Below are 24357 nucleotides of genomic sequence, written 5' to 3'. Positions count from 1 at the left end.
TAAGCTTCCACAGGTACAGAACGAATCAGTTCAAACACCAAGTGCTTTGTGTCACAGAGAGTCATTGCATCCTGTTCCAGACTGGCCTGGCTTCTTCCCAAGTGGGACTCAAGGTACACGAGTCACAAATGGCCGGGCTTCACATGTGTCCTTACTGTGTCTCTCCACTGGATGCACAATCAGCTGGTGTCCTTGCTCGATGCGTGCTCACCGTGGGAAGCTGAGGTCCTACTTCTCCTCTGCCTACGCTCCCAACGGCAGTAGTGAACAGCTGATTCGCAGACAGACAGACACGGGCAGGCCATCTCTGAACAACGTGACTGGCGTCCTTGCTTTCCTGAGAACTCAACTATTCGATGGCCGCTTTGCACTTGGCTTGAGAAGGCCTGAGGAGCCTGGAGACTCCACTCTCCGGTCTTAGGTATCAGAGAGCATTAAGAGAGAAGGGAGGGGTGGGGAAAATGAACGAGAGGAGACAGGGAGACAGACCAATCGTTACAGGAACAAATGAAGGCTGCCTCAGAAGCAGCTGGCAGGAACACACTTTTCTTTCCAACCGTCACAGCCACAGACGCAGGCAGCAATGTCCTCGCTTGGCAAAGAGCCACCATTTCCCACTAGAACAGCGAGCCTTTTGCCCCAGATAATGAGAAGTCTGTTCCTAAAATAAACGGGCACGACGGGGGTCACTGGAGAGGTCACGGGTCTTCGGGGACCCTGGCTTTTACTAAGAGCTGATGAGTCACCCCTACCCTGTGTTCCTCTGTGACCTTCACTCATTTAAACGGTTGAAGATATGAAGATATGACACGTTTAAAGCAAATGCCTAGAACCAGGGAGAGCTTGAGAAAGACATTAGAGATGGGATGCCTCCCCTACTCACTGGCTACTGCTGGGCTACGAGCTCTGGGGAGAGGCGGGGCACCACATGTCCTCTTGGGGCTGGCTCCTGACTTCTGGCTCTGGGCCAGCTTCCACTCTCTGGCTTTTTCTAGCTCCTCAGTCCCCCCGGAAGGCACTTGGGACAGTGCCCGTATGCATCCAGACCTGCCTACAACATCACCCCTCCAGGTTCTAACAGCCCTGTGTCAGCAGCCTGTCATGGAGCTAAGGTGCCTTACAGACCCCCAGAGACTCAAACAGAAGCATCCAGATGAGACGTTGCTGCAATCTGGTCAAATCCCCAGAGGAGGATGGTCACCTCAATCCCTGTCTAAGTTCCCTGAAGACTGCTTGATCCACCAGCAAATGACAGCGGCAAAGTTGGAGGGACAGAAAATCAAGCCGCGTTTCTGTAACTACAGTCTATTCTAGGAGGCATTCCCTACGCGTGGATGTTTGTGGGGTTTGCACTGTGAGTCTTTGTATAGATCAAGGCTGGGACTAAGACTTGCTATGGCAGACTGGATAAAAATGACCCCTATAGGGCCATAGAAAGTGGCACCATCAAGAGGTGTGGGCTTGTTGGAGGAGGTGCGTCACTAGGAAGTGGGCTAGAAGGTCTCAAGTGCTCAAGCCAGTTTACTTCCTGTTGCCCGCCAACTGGATCAGTTCCTTCTCCCACACGGTGTCTGCCAGCAGGCCGCCATGTTTCTCGCCATGCTGATAATGGACTAAACCCCTGAACTGTAAAAGCCAGCCCCCAATAAATGTTTTCCTTTATAAGAGTTTTTGTGGTCCTGGTGTCTCTTCACGGCAACAAAAACCTAACAAAGGCAGTTACATTTGTCAGCACTGAGAACAAGGGCTGTTCCCACCCCCAGCGCAAGAGTGAGTGAGAACAGTTTTTATGTTCCCTGGTCCTGAGTAACTGCTTTACTCTAAGTGATTCTGTCTGGAGCACAACAGAACCTCACACACTGCGACGTCCCGGCAGAAACTCCACGTCACCACCGTGAGGGGCCTCCCTCTCACCTGGAGATAAGAAGGATGTGAACTGGTAGAAGATCTCAGAGTCCTTCTTGCGCCCACTGTACCCCACCACGCTGCCCACGTCCAGCGGGAAGGTCTTGAGGAGAGCACCAGTTGTCAGGTCGTGAAGCTGCAGAATGTTCTTCACGTTGCGGAGGTAGCACAAGACCAGGAAGTTGGACCTGACGCAAGCCACCCACTCTGAAACGACAGGGAGAGAAAAGTCAGACAGCGTGTCCTCAGTCAGCTGAACGGCGGCTCTAACGCCCCACTGTGCTCTAACGCCCCACTGTGCTCTAAAGCCCTACTGTGCTCTAACGCCCCACTGTGCTCTAAAGCCCTACTGTGCTCTAACGCCCCACTGTGCTCTAAAGCCCTACTGTGCTCTAAAGCCCTACTGTGCTCTAACGCCCCACTGTGCTCTAACGCCCCACTGTGCTCTAAAGCCCCACTGTGCTCTAAAGCCCCACTGTGCTCTAACGCCCCACTGTGCTCTAACGCCCCACTGTGCTCTAACGCCCCACTGTGCTCTAACGCCCCACTGTGCTCTAAAGCCCTACTGTGCTCTAACGCCCCACTGTGCTCTAACGCCCACTGTGCTCTAAAGCCCTACTGTGCTCTAAAGCCCCACTGTGCTCTAACGCCCCACTGTGCTCTAACGCCCCACTGTGCTCTAAAGCCCCACTGTGCTCTAAAGCCCCACTGTGCTCTAACGCCCCACTGTGCTCTAAAGCCCCACTGTGCTCTAAAGCCCTACTGTGCTCTAAAGCCCCACTGTGCTCTAAAGCCCTACTGTGCTCTAACGCCCCACTGTGCTCTAAAGCCCTACTGTGCTCTAAAGCCCCACTGTGCTCTAAAGCCCTACTGTGCTCTAACGCCCCACTGTGTGTGCACCGGTGTGACGCTTGGGAAGCTGTTTTATGATGTTTTAATCGTGTACCTCATCTTTAATAAATGACGGTGGCTGCTATGTTCAGGAAATAAAGCAGCCTCTGCCTTGGTGATGTGCAACCAGGAATACACAGCCTTCTTGTACTCACTACAGCACCATAAACCGCAAAGTTCAGTGCTGAGAACTGCAAGTTGTAGAAAAAGAATTTTTTCATAGCATTTCAGGCAGCAGTCATGGCGAGCCTTGGATGCACGCACCCTTGGTCCTGGAGAGACAACTCATGCACCCTTGGATGCATGAGTCCTGCCGACTGGACACTAGACACGTGGGCTGCAAATACCCTTGCTGTTCTAATCTGCAGCAGTGTGTTCTAAAGGTCCACGTGTGGAAGGCCTGGTCCTCAGCCCATGCAGCCGGTGGGACATAGTAGAACCTTTCAAAATGGAAGGATGCTGGTCAGACAGGACTGCGCCGTGGGAGATGCGAGGCCTCCAGCCTTCCCTCCCTCTTGCTCTTGTTTAACTTCTGACTGTCCTGAGGTAAGTTACGATTCTCACTGTGGCTCACCATGGGCCCCGAAGCAACAGAGCAAATCAGTCATGGAGTAGGACTGCTAACACTACGAGTAGGATAAACCTTTCCTTTTTTAAAAGCTGATCAGCTCAGGTATTTTGTCACAGAGTAACAGGAAGTAATGAAAACGCCTACATCCTACATGCCTCTTCTACATCTGATACCATGCTATGGGGATATAGAGAGGGGAAAAACAAAACCAAGCCATGATCCATGTACACAAGAGCACTGATCCTTTCACAGAAGTGTCGTACGCCCTCCGTGTATCGTCAGGTACGAGTAAAGGAATGAGATCACTCCGGCAGACACTTGGGTGCGCATAATGGGAAAATGTGGACGTAGGTGCTGTTGGCTGAGTACCCAAAGCAGGTGAGAGGTCTCGAGTACAGGGGTGTGGCAGTGGGCTGAGGAGGGCTTCCAGGAGACAAGCTGTTAGTGTGTGTTGAGTTTGATCTTTCTGATAGATACTGTAATGATAAATACTGGCTCCCAAGAACGAGAGAATCCGCACACACAATGTGACCTTGCTTCTTAGCTATTGTTAACCGTTGGTTAAATAAAGACGCCTACGGCCGATAGCTGGGCAGAAGAGATATAGATGGGGCTTGGAGTTCTCTGTCTTGGGGTCTGATGAAACCATGGGGAGGGAGAGGAAGGCAGAAAGAGGAGAATATGCCATGCGGTGAGAATCTTAAAATCACGGTCACGAAGGCTGGCCTCTTGGAGCTAAGAGCAGCCTGGATGGAACACAGTAAATAATAGCTTGGGGTGGGGTTGGGGATTTAGCTCAGTGGTAGAGCGCTTGCCTAGGAAGCACAAGGCCCTGGGTTCGGTCCCCAGCTCCGAAAAAAAGAACAACAACAACAAAAAAAATAATAGCTTGGGGTTATCGATAGGAAAATAGATTCTAACAGCACAGAGGGTCGATATCTGCCTTGCTCTAGTGCTGATTAAGGCTTATTATAAAGGTTTTGTGTCATCTATGTGGGAACTGAATGATCAAAGGTGAGGTACAAGGCCTGAGGGAGATTAAGTATATATACATTTTTAATTTTATTTTATGCATGAGTGCTCTATCTGCATGTACACCTGTGTGCCAGAAGAGGGCATCGGATCGCATTACAGATGGTTCTAAGCCACCATGTGGTTGCTGGGAATTGAACTCAGGACCTCTGGAAGAGCAGCCAATGCTCTTAACCGCTCTGCCATCTCTCCAGCCCTGAGATCAAATATTTTTACAAGAATAGGAGGTGACTCGAGGAATGAAGGTCACAGTGAAGAGAGAAAGGAGGACCCAGCAATGCGGGTGTCGATGTGGGAAGATCAGGAGGGACAGAAAGGAATCCTGTATTGACAAGGAGATCCATTTAGTTTTGGAAGACAGTGATGCTGGTGGGGGTCTGCCTGCCTTGGGGCATTTGGTGAGTTGTGGGGAGGAGGGAGCTTAGTTAGCTACTGCCAGGGAGGCAGTTGAACAGAAGGTTAATGTATGTAAGGACGGCAGTATATAAGACGGTGCATCTGACATCCTGTATATGAAACAGAGGAGTCTGCAGAAGGCTGGCGGGAAGGAAGAATGAGTGTCGATATACACGCCCGGAGGAACACTGGGCACGAAGCCCGGCAGGAAAGTAAAGAGACATCTCGCAACCTGCCAGGACTTAGTTTAACAGGGTGTCCTAGCTTGCTGTGATAAATGCAGTGACTAAAAGCACCTTAGGAAAGAAAGGTTTTCCTTGGCTTGCAGGTTACACAGAGAATGTCACTGCAGGAATCTGGGGTTTCCTGAATGAGCCTCTCTCAGAGAGCCCAGACCATGTGTCTGACATGGGGAAGGAGGACACAGAATGGCAGACACAGAAGCCAGCCCGAAGCAGGGACAGGGCACCAGGAGGGAGGGATGTAACGGCAGCGCAGCAAACCACGCCTCAGACGTGTAGGGAGGACAAGCTCCCCTCGGGTTCTGTGATGGCGCTCCTCAGAGTGCTGACTTTCACGACCCAAGAAACCGGAAACCCACACTCAGAATGCGACACTTGTCACGAGAACCTCGGGACGCCGGCCACTGTGAGGATCACAGGGCATCCATCTTGGGTAGCCTTGATTACCACACAGACTTCTCCGTAAGCAAAGATACTAAGAATTCATAACACCCACAGGTAACTCGCTCAGGAGTGGCTCGGTCCAGCAACGTAGCTCATGTGTTCGTGTGACTTACTGTCCTAAAGAGAGAACGAAGCACGGGGTGGACATGGGGCAGGTCCCGGCTGTCAGGGAACAACCCAGCTGCATTAACCATGAGTGCATCTGATTATAAACTGGATCAAGTAAGAAAGGGACAGGAGACCTGGGGAGTATCATAAATGACAGCTGACTCCGTAGCTGTCCTTTGAGTCGCCTCTAGATTGTAGGTACAATAGTGCATTCTGCGCTGACTAACAGTGCATTCTGCCCTGACAGTGTCCTGCAACAGTGCATTCTGCCCTGACAGTGTCCTGCAACAGTGCATTCTGTGCTGACAGTGTCCTGCAACAGTGCATTCTACGCTGACGGTGTCCTGCAACAGTGCATTCTGTGCTCTGACAGTGTCCTGCAACAGTGCATTCTGTGCTGACAGCGTCCTGCAACAGTGCATTCTGTGCTGACCGTGTCCTACAACAGTGCATTCTGTGCTGATGGTACCCTGCAACAGTGCATTCTGTGCTGACAGTGTCCTGCAACAGTGCATTCTGTGCTGATGGTACCCTGCAACAGTGCATTCTGTGCTGACAGTGTCCTGCAACAGTACACTCTGCCCTGACGGTGTCCTGCAACAGTGCATTCTGCGCTGACAGTGTCCTGCAACAGTGCATTCTGTGCTGATGGTACCCTGCAACAGTGCATTCTGCGCTGACAGCGTCCTGCAACAGTACACTCTGCCCTGACGGTGTCCTGCAACAGTGCATTCTGCGCTGACAGTGTCCTGCAATAGTGCATTCTGTGCTGACAGCGTCCTGCAACAGTGCATTCTGCCCTGACAGTGTCCTGCAACAGTGCATTCTGCCCTGACAGTGTCCTGCAACAGTGCATTCCGTGCTGACAGTGTCCTGCAACAGTGTATTCTGCCCTGACAGTGTCCTGCAACAGTGCATTCTGTGCTGACAGCGTCCTGCAACAGTGCATTCTGCCCTGACGGTGTCCTGCAACAGTGCATTCTGCGCTGACAGTGTCCTGCAACAGTGTATTCTGCCCTGACGGTGTCCTGCAACAGTGCATTCTGCGCTGACAGTGTCCTGCAACAGTGCATTCTGTGCTGACAGCGTCCTGCAACAGTACACTCTGCCCTGACGATGTCCTGCAAACTCTGCTTCTTTTGAAGTGAGGAGTGTAAGAATACTGACACCTCCCTTCTCAGTCTACAGAGCCACAGCTTTTGAGAAGGAAACTGGCACCCTCAACTGCCAGCTCTTAATTTGGATTGTCCGTAAATGACATAGGATGTTGCTTACAGTACATTTCACAGTCTTCCTTTTACTTTAAATGGTAGAAAACTCAGAGGGCTTGGAAACACCGACAGCGTCCATGATGGCTCCTTCTACAAGAATCACCACTCCAACCCAAGCTGGGCCTAAAATCACCAGGGTATCTTAAAGACTCAGGCTTACACAGTTTCCTTCAGACACACCAAGATGTGTCAATACCATGGAGTACGACCAAGCGTGGGACCTTGGCAGTGCTCCTGCCTGCACCCACCTCGTGGGGATAGTTCTGCCTCAGTGTGGACAGAAGTCAGCAGGCGCTCAAAGTGACTCTGGAAGGGTCTTGACCGGAGGTCGTTCAAGGAAATGAAATGGTCCAGCATCTGCTCTACAACTTAAGAGCGAGGGGGGCAGCCTTGTGGAAGACAGGAAGGCACTCCTGGTGTGCTGTGAGTTTTCCCAACGTGAGGAGCACTGGTAGACAAAGAACTACTCGACCACAGCTGCGGCCAAGGCTACACAGGGATCTTGGGGACAGGACCAGCTGTAACCTTAGTGCAAAGCCTGTGCCAGGCTGGGCCCTGGAGCCGCAGTGTGGGTTTTCCAGGGAAGAACAGGTAGGGCCGTCATGGGGTTTATCTGATCCTGGCATGGGGTCTGAAAGCAGGGATCTTAACACAAGACGAAACACAGCCAAATGCCCCGGGCTGGGGAGAAGACCAAGTAAACCCCAAACATCAAACTGTAGAAAAGACACAGTGGGAAATGCCCATGGGAAGTTCTGACCCTGAGACCAGCTCTCTGCTGTCCACTGTAGCAATACCAGACTTAAATCCCTGCAAAGCACAGTGGACAGAAGAAAGGGTTCCTTACACGTCCAGATGTGAACCTGGATCTCCATGGCTGATCGCATATGCCTATTAATGCACTGGAGAACACACTGTGGGAGTGCCTTAATGCACTGGAGAACACACTGCAGGAGTGCCTGAGTGCACTCACTGGAGAACACACTGCAGGAGTGCCTGAGTGCACTGGAGAACACACTGCGGGAGTGCAGGAGTGCACTGGAAAACACACTGCAGGAGTGCAGGAATGCACTGGAGAACACACTGCAGGAGTGCAGGAATGCACTGGAGAACACACTGCAGGAGTGCAGGAGTGCACTGGAGAACACATTGCGGGAGTGCAGGAGTGCACTGGAGAACACACTGCAGGAGTGCCTGAGTGCACTGGAGAACACACTGTGGGAGTGCAGGAATGCACTGGAGAACACACTGCAGGAGTGCAGGAGTGCACTGGAGAACACACTGCAGGAGTGCACTGGAGAACACACTGCAGGAGTGCCTGAGTACACTGGAGAACACACTGCGGGAGTGCAGGAGTGCACTGGAGAACACACTGCAGGAGTGCCTGAGTGCACTAGAGAACACACTGCAGGAGTGCAGGAGTTCACTGGAGAACACACTGCAGGAGTGCAGGAGTGCACTGAAGAACACACTGCAGGAGTGCAGGAGTGCACTGGAGAACACACTGCAGGAGTGCAGGAGTGCACTGGAGAACACACTGCGGGAGTCCCTGAGTGCACTGGAGAACACACTGCGGGAGTGCCTGAGTGCACTGGAGAACACACTGCAGGAGTGCCTGAGTGCACTGGAGAACACACTGCAGGAGTGCAGGAGTGCACTGGAGAACACAGCAGGAATGCCTTCTCTGAGAAGAAGCTAATCTCTAGCCTGGGTGCAATTCTCCACCATATATGATACATTTCTAAATGGGCTGAGACTTCCTCACTAAACTTACCACAGAAGCTCACTTCCAGCAAGCAAACTCTTCGTTGGTCGGAAGTGGTGACTGAATCCTCTTTTGTGTAAAAACCCAGTAAAATACTAGTGGGCCTTCTAGATAAATTCAGTTTTCATACATTCATTTATAGGTCGGCATATTATTTTTGATAAGATGAGTAAGTGCCCATGGCAGCTTTTGATTAAGAAGAGGGCCGTCTATTCTCTTTTCCAGCAAGTTGACTGGAAGTCCCACCCTCACATCTACAACAGGTAAACACAAACGGCGAAGGTGACCCAAAAGTGCAAAGCTAAGAACTGTCAGTCCTTTAGCCAGGCAGCATACGCTGCTTAGGCACGGCCGTCCTAACAATCACAAGCCACAGGCTCTTTACAGAGTAACAGGTCAGCAGACCACGAGGGACCGACCTTTCAAGGTTCTCAAGAGCAGTTCCCAAGCAGCTGCCTGCCTCACTCACCTAAGACATCTTTCTCGTGCTCCGGAACGAGAACTTTCCACTTGGACTCGTCGGGGTCCGTGAAGTCGATGTTGATCAGCCGGTAATTGGGGGAGTTGCGGTTGGTCTTGAAGGTGAACACCGTACCCTCGTTGGTTATGTAATCGTACTCCCCTTCAAAGTTGTCTATCAGTTTTACCCACTTCAGGATCCCTGGGAAGAAAGCAAGCACTTCTGTCATCTCTGAGGCTGAGGGGACGATGTAGGTCTCCACGCAGGGAGGGGAGAGGCTCTTTTCTTTCGACAAAGTCTACAGCGCGGACAGATGGTACTGGGAGATCCAGCACACACGGAAGAACAAGGGCTAGCTGTGGGTAGGTGCCAAGGAGCCATCGAAAAACCCCAGCGCTAAAGGGAGACTGAAGGACCTCGTCTCCTGCCCTACCGCTCCACACACCTGTTAGATCTTCTTCTACCTGAGCAAGTCTCAAATCAAAGCCTGACTTTCCCATTCTTCCTGCCGCCCTACAACATCCCTAAGTCTGGTCTACAGCAGTGGCCCTCAACCGGGGCTGGGGTGGGGGCAACAGACCCTCTAAATCCAAGCAGCCTTTGGAAGGTCTACGGCGAGTTTTGGGTGCCATGACTTAGGAGGTGAGGCCATCTAGTGGCACAGGTCAGAGATGCTACAAAGTCAGCAAGGCAGCAGCCCGCTCACATCTCAGAAGTCCTGGTGCAAAGCTTTCTGCCTGGTTTTCCCATGACCATTCTTGGTATACTCTATTCCAGGCAGCGCAACGTCTTAACCCACCAACCTGGTCCACGATGGTGCCTCTGAACCTTCCAGGCCCTTCTTCCCATTACACTCCGAATTAAGCTCCCACACCATAAAAGAGTCCTTTCTCAACTTGACACACTCAAACTCTGGCCTCCCCTGCTGAACTCTAGTGGTGCTCCGCAAGCCACAGGCAGTGTCCTCTACCTGGCCCACTGTCCGATGGCCAGCCACTTCTAACTCGGTGTTAGAGTGGAGTGTGTATTATCGGTTTGCTGGCCTCTTCATGCTCAGCCTGCAGCCATTTTAAACTTACAAATAAAAGCTACTGAGTGAAGTAACAGCGTTCTCCAGTCCTTCATTCCTAGGATGTGGTACGCGGTGGCCATCAATAAAACTCTTCACAGCATTTGCTACCATTCTGTAAATGGCTCCCTGTGTAGCACCCTGAATGAGGAAAAAGCTCACTGGACGACGCCTGCTTCATGATGTGCCTGACACAGAGACTCACTCGGTGGCTGTCTTAGAAAATGTATACATGAGTTCTCTAAACACTTCTTGCCTTCAACTCCACAGGAAACTTCTATTTTAGTCTGGACAATTCGTTCCTACTCCACTATCTTCTGTAAGTACCCGACACTCAGGTCATAGTTGCACCCACAGGATATCTTTGCATGACGTGTTGTCCAGTTAAACACACCAGGCAAAGTGCAATGCCAACCCAGGAGGAGAGCCAGTCCTGTGGTCAGACATCTGATGAGTAGCCTGCTCTCTCCCACTGCTCAGCTGTGTGACTTTGGGTGATCTCTTTTTTTTTTTTTAAGATTTATTTATTTAGTATATATGAGTACACTCTAGCTGTCTTCAGACACACCAGAAGAGGGCATCAGATCCCATTATAGATGGTTGTGAGCCACCATGTGGTTGCTGGGATTTGAACTCAGGACCTCTGGAAGAGCAGTCAGTGCTCTTAACCGCTGAGCCATCTCTCCAGCCCTTGGGTGATCCCTTTGCCCCCTGGTTTAGCCTTATTTCCTCAACCATCAACTAAGAATCACAGGAAACATGAAAACTATTTTTAAAGCGACTGTTGGTATCTACCCCACAATAAAAATTCAGTGAAATTATTTTTTAAAAATAATTTAAGACCAATAAAACTAGCAGTAAAAATAAAAATCTAAATATAAAACAAAAACAAAGTGAGAAGGGCTTCATTTATAGTGGAGGCACCCTTAACAAAACACTTAGGAATGCACCTAGCACAGAATGTGGGATCTAAACGAAGACAAACAAGAGAAAAAAAAAAAAAAAACCAAAAACAACTAAGACCTTTTTTTGAAGGAAACATCAAAATAAAACCATGACATCCCCAAGTGTGAAGGATCAATATTTCGAAACGATAACGAATGCCGCTGGCAATGGATAAATGCAGCACGGTAAGGTTTGCGGGCAGCGTGACACGTCACACAGGCGCTGTTCTCTGTGCACGTTTTCTCCCTTCCTTAGCATGCACAAACGCCGGACGTCCGCCTCCTTTTACAGCTGCCTTTAAACCGTCACCACAGACATTCCTCTGCAACTCAGGTCTTTCAGAGAACCCTGGTGAGGTCTGTTCAGTCTTTGGTTATTACTGACATCCGTCTAAACTCACTGTGCTCAAAGAATACATCTGGTCTTTCGTTTACTTTTGGATGATTTGTCTGTGTGTCCGTGTTTCACTTGCATGTGTGTCTGAATGAGGGTGTCAGATTCCCTGGAACTCGAGTCACAAATATTTGTGAGCTGCCATGTAGGTGCTGAGAATTCTGGGTCCTCAGAAAGAGCAGCCAGTGCTCTCAACAACTGAGCCATCTCTCCAGCCTTCCAGTCTTATTTTAATACTTTTCAGTGTATCAAGAACAGCCTTTGACTTAAAGAATGTTCTATACATCACTGAAGAACACTCTGAACTCGCTGGGAATGACGTATGAATCTCGGGTCATTACCTGCACACACCTTCAAGCCTGTGCATCTGACAGGATTCTGCCATTCGCCCCACCCACCACAGAAAGACTAGATAATCAACCGCATGTGAACGGTTGCGAGGCCATTTTTAACTTGTATGTATGTGTTCACGCGCTCCCTAAACTCAGAGGTCAGACCGCTAGCCACTGTCCCCAGAATTACAATACTCAAACGAAACTCACTGGAGGCGCTCATGAACACAGTGCTTTATCTAGAGTAATAGGTTTTAGATATTTACGGAGACAGCTGCATCACTGTCAGGGCATAGCCTGAGAGCAGCCATTCTTCACCTGTTAGCTTCTCTGAGCTGCCTTCTGCAAAATGGCTGCTTCCAACCTGCAGTCTGTCATTTGTAGAGGCTTGTTCTTCACGTCCAATAACTCATGTCTTCCCCCTTTGTGGCGGGCTGCACTTTACGAACTTCTTCCCGTTCCTTTTCACTGAATATCTCTTAAATGTGTTTAATTTCCTCTCACGAGTAGCTATATTCTTAACAGCAAAGGCCACGTGCTCGCCTCATAAAAGTCTCACTCATTCTCTAAATCCGATGGCCGTTGACAGACTTTGTTTCTTATGTACACACCAAAGGTTGTTTTATTGTTTTAATTGTGATTTAGTTTTTAAAGTGTGATTTAGTTTTTAAAGTGTGTTTAATCCCAGAGCTACCGGTGGTGATATACACCTTTAATCAAAGCACTCTGTCTGAGGGGGCAGAGACAGGCAGATCTCCAAGTTCGAGACAGCCATGGCTACAGAGAAAAACCGTAACCACCACTGCCCCCCCAAGAGTGTGTTTAACACAGTTTACAGTCTGCTGTGCCTACTGACTTGACTCTACTCATGCTGGCAAATGCCTCTGTGTGACATTCTCTCACTGTGCAACGCTGATATCTTTTGAAACCCTTGTCTGTGAGACCCTTGGGCCTGGATTGGATCTTTCAGAGGTCTGTATTTCCTTATGCTTGCCCCTTTGAATACAACCAACACAGGCACACTTTAGATTCTTTAGGTTCTAGACCTCTGTTGATTCCACTTGAATGTCAGTGCCTCTCATGCATCTGGGGAAAATTCTTTCTTGTCTCTAGCTCTTGCACTAATGCCAGGGTAAAGCATCCCTGGTAGACATCTTGGACCTTCCATGACTGGATGTTTCAGCTACCAATCACGGAGAAGAGCACAGGTATCACCAGCCACCTCCTTGCCCAGCACAATCATTTGGGACAAGCCAGTCTCTGTCCCTGGATTTGTGCTTTCATCCTATTTCTGTCCTCCACGACTTACGTTCCCTTTCTGCCACAGCCAACAGTGCATCGGGAAAACCCTGTGTCGGTGTTTACAGCGTTTAGTTTCAATTCAGAGGTTACTCAGAATACACGATGATCAGGCAAACTCCCAGACCAGAGACCTCACCGTTCTATTTCATGAGGCTAAACTCTGCATAGGAGGCGAGATCACACTTAACTTTTTAAGTGGCAAATTGCTCCCCTCAAACAAGTACTCAGTAGGTGACCTACTCTACGGTAACCGAAAGTTGTTCACATACACAGTTCACACGCACGCGCACGCACACAAGTGTGCACACATCCCTCGTGTCTTAGAACAACAATGTAAGTAAAGTTATTAGCTGCCTCTCAAACGTTTGAAGATAACCAGAAAGCTTCATTGGTTTCTTGGACTATGACATTTGTTGACATTAAATCTTGGCCCGGTAAAATGTCAGATTTTTAAAATGTACCCCCGACAATAAAGCATTTCCTGATATGAAATATTTATTTCGCCGCCCCCCCCCCGACATCACTGGAGTGTGGATCAGACCCAAGACACACAGGAAACTCCTCTGGCTCTGTGGTACACAGGGGTGAGCCCGAAGAGGGGTGAGCCCGAAGAGAAGAGAGCAAAGCTACTTGAATAACCAGGCTCTGCTGAACTCCAAAGCCTCAGCTAAGCCTGTGGGCACGTCGCCAAGTTCTGAAGAGCTGACTCTGGCTGTAATACAGCTCGTCAGGGTAAGGACCCGTGGTGGAATGTGTCAAAACGGCAGTAAAACGTAAGAGGGTTCTTGTTTAAATTAAATTGACTGTATGATAACAGACTTGGAATTTAAAAGCAAGCATCACGCACAGAAACTATCCAGGTCCGAGGTGTCTGGGTCTCAATGACCTTCTATGCAGGAACAACCACTGAGCAGCTGTGGACTGCAGCGTCCCAGTGGATCTCACAGTCTTGCTAGCAAATGTTCACACGCACTTGCCTACCGCCAAACCCCCAAAATCCACGACGGTTAGAACTAAAAAACAATCAGCTTCATACCCTCTTTTGAACTTGTGTCCATTACAGCATCCCCTAACATTTAGCCTTTCTCACTGTCTTTTCTACAAGTTACACTGTACCCGTGTTTATCTTTGTTGAAATCTGTACATACATTCCTGGCTAGGTTCCCTGTGAGATGTTTTCTTTTCCTTTCTGAGATGCTGTGAACTCCCTCACTGAATATTACACAGTTAGTAAAACCCATCCATTTTTCTGCACACTTTGGTGACTGCATTTTTCTTCACGGCTGCGTAGTATTCCACCTGGTAAATATACTGTGTTTCCATTATCCGTTCTTTGCTGCAGCACACATAGGCGGATTTGCTACAGTCGGCGAAGAAGCATCAGTGAACACGGGGTAAAGTGTTGTGAATACATAAAAAATAAAAAGCTGTCTTTTACCCCAACTAGATCCAGCACCGCAGCGCCCCGAGATATCTGCTAGATGTCTGAATCAGCAAAGCCTCTCACCCGCTCTGCTCCATCCCATATCGCACTGTGGAAGGCCTCTCTCTGAGCCGCCAGCAGTCTCTCTGCCTATCTAGTTCCCAAGGCAGGTTGCCACCATGACAGACACACACATCCCAACTCCATGGCGGCCCACTGTCTCCAGCCGCTGCACACTTTCCTACACTCAAACTGCCACATGAAAGAACACACAACACAATAATCTTAGATCCAACTGATAAGATAGAATTGCCCAGCTAAACATACAGAGCCCAGTACACATTCATCCCTTAAGACCATTCATAACAACCTGTAAATACACAGAGTGGAATCTTAACGTCAGCTTCCACATTCTCCCCGCCGCGGCTACCTTCCATCTCCTCTCTCTCCGTTTCTGTCTCCTCCTCTTCCTTCAAACTTTTCTCCTGCCCATCCTTCCTTCTCCTCCAATGACAGGCCTCCTACCCTGTACCTGCCCTCACCTGTATTTTACAAATTCAATGGGGAGAAGGTTCTGGTGAAGTCACCTGAGTCCTGAGCACCTGACTAGGCAGCTGTCCTTGGGGCAGCGGAATCAGCATCTAAATACAGATAACTCCAGGGCAAACCACAATGCAGACATCACTATGCTGGGTGCCGAGAGAACAGCTGAAGGGCCAGGGCCTTCCACGCCTGCAGACATTTCCAAAAGAGGCCTTTGTGCTGCAGAGTGATTTGCAAAAAAGGGAGAAAAGTATGCACCATGGGGCACATACTTCTTTGTTACTTACAAGTGAGAAGAACAACAGGAAAATAACTTTTTCAGAAGAGACCTGGCTTAATTCCTTAACCCCTTCGGTGCTGCCCATTTGGTTCGTATGTTCACTCTGAGGCCAACGGAATTCAATTCCCAACCTCTCCCCGTTGCTGGTTCTAAAGCCTGCTTCTCGCTGGGGACTGATTTGTTTCCTGGGCGAAGATTAACTTGAAATATAACTTCTTATGGCTTTCCTGAAGCGAAGACACACTTCCATCTCTTTAAAAATGAGGTTAACTACATCTCTCAGAGAGACTGCCGTTGCCTCCAGTGCTGGCGTGCACAGAGGAAATGACCAACTAAGCGCCTCGCTTCTCGAGGAAGCCAACTCTGTAGTGTCTTAATAAAGAATTAATTTATTTGAGACATCCTAATAGTTCTTTCTGCCTCTGAAGGGGAAAGGTTAAAACCAGAGAAAGTGGTTTTAAACTTACCGAAAGGAATACATCCCCCTCAACAGAGAAGAAGAGGTCTTTTAACATTTCCTGTCATTTTTAGTCACCTATATACACCCTTGACTAACTCATCAACATCCAAGGTAGACAGTATATTTAAGTGCCATGGCCACCCCTTCTCTTAAGTAGGGCGATGAAAGTGGGGAGCTGTGGGATGATGTCATTACACAGGTGAAGCCAGGGACAAGATAGAACGAGGCCTGCCATTGGACGAGAAAGAAGGGTGGGCGGGAGAAAAGTTTGAGGGAAGAGGAGGAGACTGGAGGAGAAGCCGCAGAGAGAACATGGAGGCGGACGTTAAGATTCCGCTCTGTGTATTTACAGGTTGTTATGAATGTTCTTAAGGGATGGGTGTGTACAGGGCTTTGTATGTCTAGGTGGGCAATTATATCTTATCAGTTGGATCAGAGGTTATTGTGCTGTGTGTTCTTTCATGTGTCGGTTTAAGTTTAAGAGAGTGTGGGGCAGCTGGAGACACTAAGCTGCCACAGAATTGGGATGTGTGCTTCTGGCAAGATATCTACCAGATACCTTGGGGCACTGTGGTGCTAGATATAGTGGGGATAAAAGACAACCATTTTTATAATTTTACAGCAACAGGGAGCAGATCCAGAGCCGGAGGGAGGTTATTCACGCCTACCAATTCGACACAATCCCTAACATCAGCCTGCACAATGGACCCTTCCCACCAGTCACCACAGAGGCACACACAGAGAACTCTTCCGATATGGCTCTGGCTTTGTAGTAAACAAAGTAATAATCAAAACCTGTACTGGGGGTAACATTAAAAACCAACCAACCAACCAACCAAAGAAAAAAAATGGCGAAAAAAAAAGCTGACCTTAGCCTGCCGTTCTGTCATCTAAAAGCAAAATGTTGTGATTGCAAATCTCAACTTCTGTCGAGGAAAAGGACAAAAGAGAGCGCCCTCTGTAGGCTGGGGACCCAAACCCTGCTCAGTCCCTTTCGGGGCATTTTCACTGTTTTTTTATAATTCTCTGTGAAACAGGTACTATTTTTCCATTTGCAGATACAGGTATCTCGAGAGGGAAAAACAGCCTTCACATCAAGGTACTCAGCTGTAATTAAAATGAACTATGCAAGTAACTTAACGACCGTTAGTCCCATCTGTGGTGTCTCCTTTTTAGCAACTACGCTGACTTAATCTCTTCAGAGTTAACCCTCAACCGCTGTGGGATCTACAGCCCCTGATCCAGCCAGCCAGACCGATTAGAAGATGCTAAAGAAAAAAAATGCATCTGTATGAACATTAGACTTCATAGCCCACAGATAACGCAGAGCGGGAACCGTTTACAACGTATCCATACGTCTCCCCTCTCATTACGTCCAGAAAGGATGTGAAACCCACAGACGGATGTGGGGCTCCCAAGGGAACACTATGACAGTTTATAACAGACTTGTGGATGCTGCTGTCTGCCAGGGGTCCTGGAATCCCTATCAGGACATCAGGGGACAACTGCTTTGCTTCTTAAAATAGCTGTGACCATATGACCGACTCGCAGTGAACCAGTGATAACACACGGGATGCTCTAACGCTGTCCCACGCAACTGACTTTTGAACCTACATATGAAAATGAGTGGCGCCGAGGGCCAATCCCAACCACTGTGGTTTCTGTTATTCACAAACCTAAAGCTAGTGAAGTGGTAATTATGAAAAGTGAGAGTGGAGAGAGGGCTCAGCAGAGAAGATGCGGGCAAAACACACACACACACACACACACACACACACACCCATACACACCCATACACACTCACCCCCCCCACACACACCCATACACACACATACCCATACACAGGCATACCCATACACACACATACACACACCCATACATACTCCTCCCCCCCACACACACACCCATACCCATACACACACATACGTACACACACACCCATACACACCCATACACACTCACCCACACACACACATACACACACCCACACATACATACACACACCCATACACACACACATACACACACCCACACATACATACACACACCCACAGATATACACACACCCATACACACACATACACACACCATACACACACACCCATACACACACACATACACACACCATACACACACACCCATACACACACACCCATACACACTCACACACACATATACACACACCCATACACACACACATACACACACACCCATACACACACACATACACACACATACACACACCCATACACACACCCATACACACTCACCCACACACACATATACACACACCCACACATACATACACACACCCATACACACACCCATACACACACCCATACACACACACACCATATACACACACCCACAGATACACACACACCCATACACACGCACACACACACTCACATACATACACACATACACACACACCATACACACACAAACCCATACACATGCACACACACACCCATACACACACCCATACACACACACATACACACACCCATACACACACACACCCATACACACACCCATACACACACACCATACACACACACAAACCCATACACATGCACACACACACCCATACACACATGTACCCATACACACACCCATACACACACATATATACACACACTACATACATATATACATACACACATATACACAAATAAACCTCGAAATTAATAATAATAAATAAATAAATTGAAAAAGTAACAGGCCCCCACTGCCCAAGAACTGGCAGCTGTCACTGCAGAAGGCTCATTGGTAAGCAGCCCTCAGCCTCAGATCCACCCTCCCCGATGGTCACCTGAAGTCAGCTTGCCTGTGAAGTCTGACTGAAACAATGACCCTCTTTCAGTGACCTCCAACCTGACCAGCTCAGTAACCGTATGCAAACTGTTACCTTGGGACATAAGGGACACCAGACCCATTTGCTCCACTTCTTTGTGTGGGGTCCCATGAGCTTGTAGCAAAGGTTACTGACCTGGCCAGGTAAGGTCTCCAGTTAACCAAACACACTAACTCAGGTGTTTCTGCTGGCTGTGTCTATTCTGTAGACACGATTAAAGCACAGGACAGGTAAGCCTCGCTCAACAACCGCAAAGCCAAAAGCTTAGAGGTGAGGCCTCTCTGGAGGAGAAACAGCATCAGCCTGCGGGTTCACTGAGCTCACACTTGCCTGAATGGTCCCCACATCCCATAAGCCGACTCTCCTGCAGTAGGATTCTCCTGTATATACCTCCCTTCCCCCACCCCATCAGCGTCTCCCCTACACACACCCACAAGCATCCTCCTGGCAAATGGACACTGCTCTCTGGCAGCAGGTGCGGCTCAGTGTGCTAACACGTGGGTGGGACAGCCTTACCGATTTGAAGCTAAGCAATCTGAGTGTTTAAATTTGCTAGCTAGTATCTTTTAATAGCATAAGCCTGCTTAATAATGTAAAGACTCCAAGTTATAAACAGAAAATACAAACAGCTCGCGCTAGCTCGCTCTCTCTCTCTCTCTCTCTCTCTCTCTCTCTCTCTCAAAAAGCAACATTGTAACTGGGAATTTTAATAAGCCAGGGGAAGCCCAAATCCTTTTCTACCACCTAAGAAGTGCAAGCTCACTGACAGGAGCAGTTTTCATTTGGGGTCAACCTAAAGGCACGGGCTGGGCTATACAGAGACTCAGAATAACTACCAGTTGTGGCTTCTCCCTCACAGAGAAGGTGAACGGTGGTGATTGTAGTTTTGAGACCAAAATAGGTGCCTCTACCTTTTTAAATAAAATAATATATATTTATTTAAATATACACAATATGTTAATATATAATATATTTTATATAAATATATTTAAATAAAATTATATGTATGTATGGTGTGTGTGTATATATATATATATGCACACAGCACTAGAGTAAATTACTGACCATCCTACTAACGTGCTCTGTGATAGTCAGAATGACAATCCTTGTTCAGAATGATGTAGTTCCCAATCAGAAGGAATTATCTTTGTAACTGAATGTTAGGGACTATCAACGAGGCAAACAAACTATAGATATAAATTGTATATTCTGAAAGCCCATGTGAAAGGGCTATTTTACACTAACTAGTCTGTTTGGTGTCCTCATCTGGACGTCAGCGTATGTGATAGATTTTCACAGCTGGTCAAACGTCACCATAGTAAGTTATGGAGCTGAAAGGCTTTAATGTCTGAGGGCATGACGGGCACCTTTGAGATGGCCGTCAGCCCACGCTGGCCTCAGACTGACAGATCCACCTGCCTCTGCCCACACGGTGCTGGGGTTAAAGGCCTGTGCTACCTGCCTGGTGACTGCCCTTTTAAGGGGCTGGTTCTGCGCTCACTATGGTGACATGGGAAGCTTCAGAAAGCACAATCAGGCTGCTCCTGTGTGTACAGCTCAGGAAGGGTCATCGCATGATTACCGGTTACTCCGGTAAATACTCGCCCTTATATTAACCACCTGCTGCTGGGCCAGCTCCAGTGGCGCCTGTCTGATGTGAAACAATCGTGATCAGCAGACCAGAGATATGCGCTCCTCAGAACTTCCTTGGTCTCCTGGAGACACTTGGCCACTTCCTCCTCCACTTTCTGCCTAGCTGATTTCGGTATGATCAGGAGTTACATATTTGCTCTTTTGTTTCTTTCTCTACTAACAGGATCATCGAGACCCGATTTGGTCTTTATGGATCATGCCTCTTTTGAAAGCACTCGCAAAAATTAAGTAGAAACAGAAGGAAACTCAGAGATGTGATCAATAACTTACAAGAAGAAGCATTAACTGTGGAAAATCCAGACCTCCTAGATAGTGAAAGAAGTAAGGTGCTAGCTATTAGAGGGGAGAGTCCCGTCAATTATAAAAAAATACAAACATTTAGGAACTCCTATCAAGGAGTTACATGGAAGAGAACATTATTTAATTAGAGGAAGGTGGTGGGCCCCTCCTTCAGGTAGAAACAGCATGAGAGGATACAGGACCACCGCGGAACCATTGCCCTACACAGGGACATGTGATGAAGAAGGTGACAGATGGGTTAATATTGATGGAAAGAGAGTATTATATTATTCTTTAAATTTTATAGAATGCTTGGCCAGATCACGTCCCCGTGCTTGCCTATTATCAAAAGCAACTATCCTTTCTTTAAAAAGACAATTACATGAATATTGGCTAAGAAAGAGTAAAAGACTAAAGACTCCTTACAGTTGGCTGTCCTGTTGTTATCCGAGAGATGATATTTAGAGATTGAGGTAAATGAGGTTTATGACCACCGTCTGGCACCAGTCTGATTCTCAGGAAAATTTATTTCCTGCCTTGCTTTCTGTTCTGAACTTCATGTAAACTGTTAAACTTTTTCTTGGTTATTGTTTGAGTGTACCCTGGCAAGGGGTCAAAAAATTAGCTCCTGTTCAAGCATTGTGTATAACCACGAAGCGGATTTCGGTAAAATCGCAGCAGATTCAAGCCACCCTGAGTGTTCTGTGTCTGTCTGTCATGGCGCCAAACCTGTGTCTTCCTGAGTACCAGAGCCCTGCTTCTCCCGCGGTGTCCTCCGCCTGAGTGGTCGGTGGCAACCTGCCTGTGACAGTTTGCGTCCTAACAACTGGATGACTTTGAACAGCTCCAGACCAGTACTCCAGCTTCTCCCGGGGCACAAGAGATCTTACCACAAGTAAGTGCAGAGGGTAAAATCACCTTTTAATGGACTATCCTGGGGTAATTCGATGGGTCTGAAAATGACTTACCGTTGATACCATTGGATCCCTGCTGGAGGTCACAGTACCACAGCCGATTCACTGGATCACATCCCTCCCAGATCGATAACAAGACATAGCGACCGTCATCGGATAACTGCAAAGAGGCGGAAACAGCGCATAAGCCCAAGTCACGGACCTGTTCTTGGCCGATTCGTTAACTATGCATTAATGACTATTCTCATCCATGTGACCACATAGCTGGAAGAAGAACCTGGAAGGAAAGAGGATTCATTTGAGTTTGTGGTTTAAGGCGTCACAGTCATCCATGACCAGGAAGGTCTGGCAGTAGGAGCTTGATCACATCTGGGTGGATCAGGAAACAGAGACAGGTGGGATGCCAGGCTGGGCTATAAACTGCAGGCCCACCCTACAGTAACTTACTTCCTTCAGCCAGGCCACGCCCACTCAAGGTTCCACGACCTGTCAGTCAAAACGACGCCCCCAGCTGGGGACCAAATTCCCCAAGAGACTTCAGTGGACATTTTATACCCAACGGAGGGAAAAGGGAACGCCAAACGCAGCGCCTTTACTCCGAACTCAGGATCTGAGAATGAAGTTACTTTGAAAAAGAAAATACATAGGTGTAGTTTTGAGTTCTGCCGAGATGTGTGAGCTCTGCTCAGGCAGACGAAAAGCAGGACGATAAGACTGTATTTTACCCTACGCCATCATCAGGTGCTGGGCTTGCTGGGAATGTGGATACATTGCTCAGGGGATGGGAAAACACAGCCTAAGATGGGGACCCCAGCCTGGGTGAGGAATGATGTAGGCTGAGGTTGAAGTTGGGGTTCTGACAACTGGGCAGAGGACTTGGAATGGAGGGGGCCTTGGATCTGCCGTGAGGCTGGAGGGGAGGGGTGACTCTGGCTTAGCTCAGCGGGTGAATGTCTGGGAGCACAGAGGGACCTTCTAAGGGAGAAGTAGGTTCACCGTAGACTTTCTCCATGCTCCCCAAGACTGTTCTTGATGCTTACCTATACTGTTTATTCACTGTCCATCCTGGAAAATGGTGCATACGCTTTCCTCAGGGAGGGCCAGAGACCAGATACCTTTTGTAGAAAGGACTGTCCAGGAAGGGAAGCTCACTGGGTGAACCCTCAGAGCCCATCTAGATACTTCATTAATTAACACGGAGTTCTGTGTTCTGTGCTACGTGACCACTGGTCACGTTCTTACATGGGGAGTTGTGGTCACCCGTCCCAACCCAGGATCTGGTTGGGAGTAGGGAAACTCCTACCATCCTCAGGTGGGCGCCAGGGTTTCTAAACCCACTCAACCTTGCCAAGTTTCCTGACACAGTCCACTGCCCAACACGCAGGAATTTAAGTATTATCGGGAAATAGGAAGTGGTAATTTGTATTTAAATTCCTCACCTATTATCTGAGAAAGTGTAGTTTGATATTTTGAACACTAACACGCTTCACCTCTAGGTCTGCCGAGGGTTGTGTTTATAGGGCTACCCTTCTAAATAAGCAAGGGTTAGCAGAGCGGATGCAGGTAGGAAGTCCAGGGCCACAGTCACACCTTTCCCCAGAGTAGGTCTTCATCCATTTCCTTAGTCAGTTCTCCCACAGGATCTCAGAGGGAAAAAGCCTCCACTTCTGAGAGTTTCAAGTATGAAAAAGCGTACCCACAGGTAGTGTAAAAAAAAAAAAGTAATAATAGGAATCTAAAGTAAGGAGTGCCAACCTATGTCATCGCCCGGCTGCAGCGTATGAGATTCTACAGTCTCATGATTGGTAACTTTACGGCAACTTGGCTGAGCCACAGAGTCTGGATATTTGGTTAAGCATTAATCAAGAGGCTTCTGTAGTAATGGTTCTTAAATGAGTGGACACAGAGTAAACCACATTTCCCTCCACAATGTGGGTGCACCTCGTCTAACCAGCTATGGGTCTTAAGAGAACAGAGCCCAAGTACAACTCTTTGCAGAGTTTCCAATCTGTTAGCTCACTCTTCCGGTTAAAGAGCTGGCAAGCCTCTAGTCACAGGGCGAATTCTTTAAATCCTTCGTCTTTATGAGCGCGCGCACACACACACACACAGACACACACACACACAAAGAAACATTCATGAATGCATGCAGGCAGACAGACAGACAGGCACAGGCACAGCCAGACACACACAGACACACACACACACAAAGAAACATTCATGAATGTACGCAGGCAGACAGACAGACAGGCACAGGCACAGCCAGACACACACAGACACACACACACACACACACACACACACACACACACAGAAACATTCATGAATGTACGCAGGCAGACAGACAGACAGGCACAGGCACAGCCAGACACACACACAAACACACACACACACGCACACACACACACACACACACACAGAAACATTCATGAATGCACGCAGGCAGACAGGCATGCGCACACACACACACACACTCACACGCACACAGAAACAGTCATGAATGCACGCAGACAGACAGACAGGCGTACACAACTATTGTTCTGTCTACAAAGTCTGCTATACCTAACTGTTGTTCTTTTATTTGGTCACTCCACAGACATGTTGTAAGTATCTAGGTACAAACTCATGTATGTTTTGTTTCTGTATGCTAATGATGCGTCAGTAAAGTCACAGAAAATGTCACACTTGACAAAGGAGACACACCTGAGTATGGAACTATGCCACATATTACACACCAACAAATGCCACAAAGAACAGGAAGAAATCTTAGCAAAGGGGACAGGACATGTGGTAAAAGTCTGTAGTTTTAAAAAGAGCACCGG

General features: G+C 48.3%; 1 protein-coding gene across 1 annotated transcript in view; it reads right to left on the bottom strand.

Annotated features, from left to right (window-relative positions):
- The window catches only part of Prep (prolyl endopeptidase), a 95734-nt gene that overhangs the window by 33737 nt on the left and 37640 nt on the right, over positions 1-24357 (bottom strand). Inside the window, 3 exon segments of the mRNA NM_031324.2 lie at positions 1915-2112; positions 9095-9286; positions 21590-21695. Of these exon segments, the coding sequence (NP_112614.2) occupies positions 1915-2112; positions 9095-9286; positions 21590-21695 (496 nt within the window).

The sequence above is a fragment of the Rattus norvegicus genome, chromosome 20 (assembly GCF_021556685.1).
Source record: "Rattus norvegicus strain SHRSP/BbbUtx chromosome 20, alternate assembly SHRSP_T2T, whole genome shotgun sequence".
Taxonomy (NCBI): domain Eukaryota; kingdom Metazoa; phylum Chordata; class Mammalia; order Rodentia; family Muridae; genus Rattus; species Rattus norvegicus.
The sequence above is the reverse complement of the archived record's forward strand: the minus strand, read 5'-3'. Positions and strand labels throughout refer to the sequence as shown.